At 45.0% G+C, this 6,175-nt stretch overlaps 1 protein-coding gene across 1 annotated transcript in view; it reads right to left on the minus strand.

Moving 5' to 3' along the window:
* Positions 1 to 6,175, minus strand: part of LOC144659341 (uncharacterized) — a 10,048-nt gene continuing 3,873 nt past the window's right edge. Inside the window, exons 2-5 of the mRNA XM_078519755.1 lie at positions 4,447 to 4,922; positions 3,159 to 3,589; positions 1,691 to 2,541; positions 1 to 1,174 (exon numbers count right to left, since the gene is read on the minus strand). Of these exons, the coding sequence (XP_078375881.1) occupies positions 1,079 to 1,174; positions 1,691 to 2,541; positions 3,159 to 3,589; positions 4,447 to 4,922 (1,854 nt within the window). The 3' untranslated portion in view covers positions 1 to 1,078. The remainder of the gene's footprint in view (positions 1,175 to 1,690; positions 2,542 to 3,158; positions 3,590 to 4,446; positions 4,923 to 6,175) is intronic.

The following is a 6,175-nucleotide window of genomic DNA, read 5'->3' on the forward strand; positions in this document are numbered from 1 at the left end:
TCAATGATAAGAGAACTTTATTAAAACCACAGCACGGAGTGTACATTATTTCTTGGTGCTGATAAATTTAACCTCTGACTGCGGAAAAAACAATCAATTTCTTTAAATAAACTGGCGATTCATTGCGTGGGGTTGAACTACAGAAATGCGTTAATTATTGCAGCTTTCATCAAGGACACATGTGTTCCACTTGGGAGCAAAGAAAATTACGTCAGAACCATTAAGTGCCACGAGAAGGCACTGAGCTAGCAGGGAGTGGGGGGGGGAGGAGTGAAATAAGATACGGGACAAGTAGTCTCGTTTACCTACGTCCATATTTCGAAAAAGGATCAAGGTCAGAAAAAGTACCGAAAACAAAATTCCTGCATCATTGTACACATTTTTATAACCACAACTGACCCACTAAAAATATGAGCAATTCATTTCACTTTTCAACCTGTCCAAAGCCAGGATTTTTTTCTTTTATCACGACAAATTTTTCTTGGTCACATGTGACTGGGTTTGACTGCCTTCAGAATTAAAATGTCAAATCACTGGTTGTTCATCATCGAAATATCGCAATGCGGAAAACAATTGACTCATTCTTGAATAGTGCAAACTGTGCTAAGTGTAACTTTGACAACAGTTCTTTGGCATTAATTTAATGCCTCTGTCTTGTTATTCTTCACAATCGTTCTCTATTGCGTCACGTCACGCAACGCCTGGGAAGAAGTGTTGCGTGACGAGGAACGACTGCGAATGACGAAACGTGTTTGAAGGCATTTAATTACAAAGCACTTCAAAGTGAATTTAAATACTATCAATGCTACAAAGGGCGGCTGCGCGAACTAACTAGGCAGGCCTCTGAATCCACACTACTTGATCAAAATATATATTAAAGTTCAACTTCATGAAACACGGAGGCACTTTAACTGGCAAACGTTTTCGCTTACAACCAAATCAACTCGGTCATGGGTTAACAAAAGCCAGCGGTCTCCGTCACTTAGCATGCGCCCTGGTAATGTACCATGTCAATTCTTCACGCGCATGCGGTTCATTGTTGTCTCATTAATATTTGTCAACAGAAGAGTACGAAACATCACGTTTCATTTTCCTCGTCGTGTTGTTGCTCTGCGTCTTGCTCGGCCTCCTCGTCATCTAAAAGCGCGGAGAATTTACTTGCCGTGTGAAAGACCTGTTGAGAAGGAAACAACACCTTGCCATCAGTCGATGGAAAAAAAAAATTTAAGATAACCTGGCAGACAATTTTGCGCCAGATAACTGAAATCGAATGTTATTCTGCGCCCTCTTCCAGCTCTGTAGCTAAGAAAATTTGACAGTAGCGATCGGCCGACGCAATAAAATAACGAATTCTGCAATGGACATATTTTCATGTACTTCGACTACTCTCAGTTGAAACTTTTAGTCTCCTGAGAAATTCTGTCCAACCCCCCTGCACCTTCCCCCTAGATCCACTCCTGCTTCAAAACAAATTCCTTTAATTTGGTAAAATGTTGGGCGTGAGATATTAATCTCTTAAAGTGAAGCACCACGGTCGCCCGAACATTTAAAAAGATGGGTTACAATCGGGCAAACCCCATAATCAATCAATACACTGTGAGAAAAAAAAGGATTAGGAGAATAAGAGCATCATCTGATCAAATTCCAAATTCTCGATATATCATTTAAAGTAACGTACGAAAACACTAACCGGCTCTTTTGCTTCCTCGTATTTCTTTGGCTCAGCAGGTTTCCTTTCCCGCTTCTCTTTCTTAACTCCTCTGCCGCCACCTCTGTCCTGATCACCACTTGGTCTCTCACTTCTGTCTCCACGGTCTGGGCGCGTCCCTCTTCCTCTCCCCCTGGGGGGCCCACCTCCTTCTCTGGAATCTCTAAACTCCTTCTTGGGACCACCTGGCTTACCGAAGCCCTTCCTATCCGGGGACGTAGGAGTTGTCGGAGACTTCGTCACAGTCATGCTACTGCTGTCCACGTTAATCTCCACCCTGAGCTCCCCCGTGGGACTCTTTGGCTCGCTCTTATCAGCATTTGCTGCTCCAGTCGATGCCGCTTTCTGCTGCTCCATCCGTTTTGCCCACACATTCACTGCAGGCGGTGGAGCCTCCTTCGGCGGCTCTTTAGGCGCCTCTTTGGCCTCTTTACCAGCTCCTCCTCGCGGGCTCTCTCGCGGTGGGGTCTCGCTGTCCTTGCTTGGAGTTCCCTCGTCACTAGACCTCGCGCTGTCACGACGGTTGCTGTCCCGTCGTTCTTTTGGGCCCCGTTCTCCGTCGCTTGAGCGATTGCTGTCTCGCCGCGCACGACCGCTGACACCTCGCGGCCACTCATCACGTTCTCGTCGCTCCCTCCTTTCTTTCTCCTGCTTTAGTTTTGCCTCATCTTCGAGCTTTTGGCGAGCAAGTTTCTCTTCGATTTCTCGCTCTTTAGCGGCCGTGTCCACGGGTTTCGCGCCGCCAAAGACAGAACTGCCAGTCACGGGTTCATCTTTCTTTTCTTCCACTGGTTTTGTGCGCGGCTGGAGTTGAAGTTTTGGCCTTTCTTTAACTACAGGTTCAAACAAAAAGAAGTTTTTAAATTCCAAATACTCTCACAAACAGACGCATGTTTGCAAAATACCAAAGTAAGTTGTTTAAATCGTAATGTGTTTTTTAGCCTGCGTGGCAGGCGTAATATGTGTTTTTTGTCAAAAAATTAAGATTTGGTTGGATTTTATGACCGTTTGAAGGCATTACGGTGCTTAGAAAACACATCGCACTACTTTTTGCACCCTCCAAACGTTTTAACCAATCAAATCAGCTAATAACCGCACATGCACTATATCTGGAAAAGGCTTAGACTGCAAGTAGTCTCTCTTTTGCTCTAATGTGCGTGGGGACAAGCGCGATATACGAGCGGCGAAGCAACGAGCTGCAAGTAGCGCGGGCGCCGAAAGAGCGAAAAGAAAGATTGTTTTCGCTCGCAGCTTGCGACCCGTATACTGTGTTCGCTCACTTTCGCATTCGTCCCCACGGACTTTTGAGCAAAATAGACACTGCTCGCAGTCTAGGCGTGGCTACTTTCTAATTGGCTTTTCCGCCTCCCCTACGACACATGTAAAACCTGTTCAGCGCGTTTTGGAAAATCTATGAAGTGGGCTTTGTCAATAATTCTCATCTCCTCACCTGGTTCTCTCTCGTCTCTATCAAAATCGCTTCTTGCATCACGCCCACGATCACTGTCACGCCATGAGTCACGCTCCCGGTCACGGTCATCATAGTCACGCCTCCGATCTCGATCCCCATAACGATCGCCACCACCTCGGCGATCATCGTAGCGGTCACGATCTCCATACCGACGATCATCGTAACGATCTCGGCCAAATCCGCCTCCCCGATCGCGATCACCACCGTAACGATCTCCTCCGTACCGATCACCGCCGAAGCGATCTCCGCCATAGCGATCTCCAGAACGACGATCGTCGTATCGGTCTCGGCCAAATCCGCCAGCCCGATCTCGATCGCCACCATAACGGTCGCCAGGACGGTCTCGGCCGTAACCAGAGCGGTCTCGGCCGTAGCCGCCATCAGATCGGTCGTAACCTCTATCATCTTGCCTGTAATGGATAAGAGACAAAGTGTAAGAGTATATAAGAGTTGAGTTTTCAAAATAAAACTTTTTCGTCCATTAAAATGTTGACAAAAAGTTGGCCAAAGATGTCAGGTACACCTTACTATAGAATCAGAAAGAGCAACTTAATAACAATACATGCTACATCGTGGAATAAGCGCGCATTTTTTATTCACGAGTCGTGACTGGTCACGCAACATAAAATGAAAGGATAAGCTGGGTTTTTGGTCAAATTCTGTGGGCGCTCACGTCAGATAAAAAAAATATGGTTTATCAGAGTATATCACACAGAAACTGCATCTTTGTAATTTCTGAAAACAAAAAAATTTCTCGCTACGCCTAGAACAGGGTTGCCACTCATTAGAACCCCCAAAATTCCCTAACTTTTCCCTGACTCTTCACTCACCTCAAAACAATTTTCACTGACCTTGAATAATGTGAGTTAACAAATAAACCCAACCTTTTTTCACATTTACTTCAGCTTCTTTTATAGACACTGAATCGATAGTCTTCTCTTCATTTTTGATCTCTTTACGTTTTTCACGGGATTTGGAACGCATGGCATTTGATTTCACCAACAAATCCATTTTTTTTTTGTTCGTTTCAGCCAAAATTCCCCGACTTTTCCCTGGCCATAATTTTTTTTGTTTTTCCCTAACAAAACCCTGTAGAACTTACAAAATTTGTCTCGTGTTTTCAGATGCCGGTAGATTGTTCACAGCCCACCATTTTCTCGTACTTGTATTTTCCTTTGATTGATGAACGCGTTCCCTGCGTTAAATATGTGAATGCTGTTGTATAACATTAAAGAACATGGCGGTGGCTTTAAACTTATTGCCATACCTGTCTCTATCGCCAGAATCCCATCCACTGCCAAATCCTTTTCCGCGGTCACGATCTCCAAACCGATCGTCTCCCCGGCGATCCGGAGGTCCGTAGTCCCTTCCACGCGGCCCGTCATCGTACCCACGATCCCGACCGTACCCCGGTCTATCCCGAGGAGGTCCATCGTCATATCCTCGGTAGCCCGATCTATCCCGAGGCCCGCTGTCGTATCCTCCTCGTTGACCCCAACGATCCCGAGGTCCAGAGTCGTCGTTATATCGATCTCTGTCGTTGTAACCATTCTGGTCCGGGATAGGATCGGGTTTGCTTCGCCAGTCGCCCTCGGTACGATCGGGTTCGTCTCTTCTGTCACGGTCACCGTGTTCACGCTCTGGTGATAAAAATGGTGTAAAAATATTATACTGCAGTAACAAGGTACATAAGCTGGTCACGTGTAAATCTAATACCGTAGAATTCCGGTTATAAGCCCTGGGCTTTTACAACTTCGTAAGGGGTTTTGGGTGGGCTGATAAGCGGAGGGGCTTATATCCGGGGGAGCTTATAAGCGGAATGAAAAAAAACGTTTCGAAACGAGCCACAGGAGTGTTGATGGAAATACGTTTTTAAGTTAAAAACGCATAATAAAGCAACATTTAGCCCTATTCAGTACTGTCATCTGGTAGAGGGGGGCTTATATCCGGGAGGGCTTATAATCGGATGTATTTTTTTGTTTCCAGGATGATGGGCCTATAACCGGGGGGGGGGGGGGCTTATAACCGGAATTTTACGGTATTCAAGCAAGTAAAGTTGTGTCTTGAACGTTGTTTTGCGTTCTGTAATTGGTTACATTTGTTTTAGTTACCCTGGGAACCTTTCAACAACACAGCAAATACTAAAGAAGGTACTGATGGACAAAAGTAAAGAAGATTGAAACGGATTGCAATATGGGTTATTGAAATACTGTTGGGCTGAACAGTTTCATTTGGAGCATTTGGCAAAACTTATAAAAATTAACTCAACTAAGTGTTAACAGAAACAAATGGCGGATATTAATCCACAAATAAACTGGTGGACACTATCTAAAGGATGGTGGGGCACCCTAACAATTCACCGGTACCCATTTTTATTAACCGGGCGCAGCTGGTTCATAATCTACCCGGAATTTTTTTTTTGTCAGTAAATCGTTCCAGACCCACGCGGCTCAGCCGCGATCACTCGTTTCACATAAACTGCTTTCTGTTTAGAGTGAAATGTATATTTTTTTGTCATTTGAGTGTTTTACCAGAAGAGAGGACTGAATAATTACCTAGCGAAACCATAGACCGCTTGAACATGTCAAAGCTATTTAAAACTACCACTACGTCAGACCCATGCCATGCGATGGCTCGCTTGTAGGTATAAATAATCATTCACCTATTTTAAAAATATCTACGAATACTCTGCGCTCTGTTTGTGTGAACTATTTATTTTTAGTTTGGCTCAGAGTGAGTACAAGTCGTACAATTTACCCGGAACGTGTTGAATATCGCAAGCTCAGCAAGAACGTGTCAAGGCACGCGATACACGTCATCGCGTCAGGGGAATTACCTGCTTAATCACGCAATCGGGTATGCTCTATACTCATGTCACGCACACTCCGTGACTCACGCAAACACGACTTGTGTGTTTCTCAAGTGACTGCTTTTCTAAAGAACTTTTACTGTGCGTCGCCGTGCCTTTTTAGCGAGAGAACTGAAAGAGGTGGTCA

The sequence above is a fragment of the Oculina patagonica genome, chromosome 7, assembly GCF_052425735.1.
Source record: "Oculina patagonica isolate OP01 chromosome 7, crgOcupat, whole genome shotgun sequence".
Lineage (NCBI taxonomy): Eukaryota > Metazoa > Cnidaria > Anthozoa > Scleractinia > Oculinidae > Oculina > Oculina patagonica.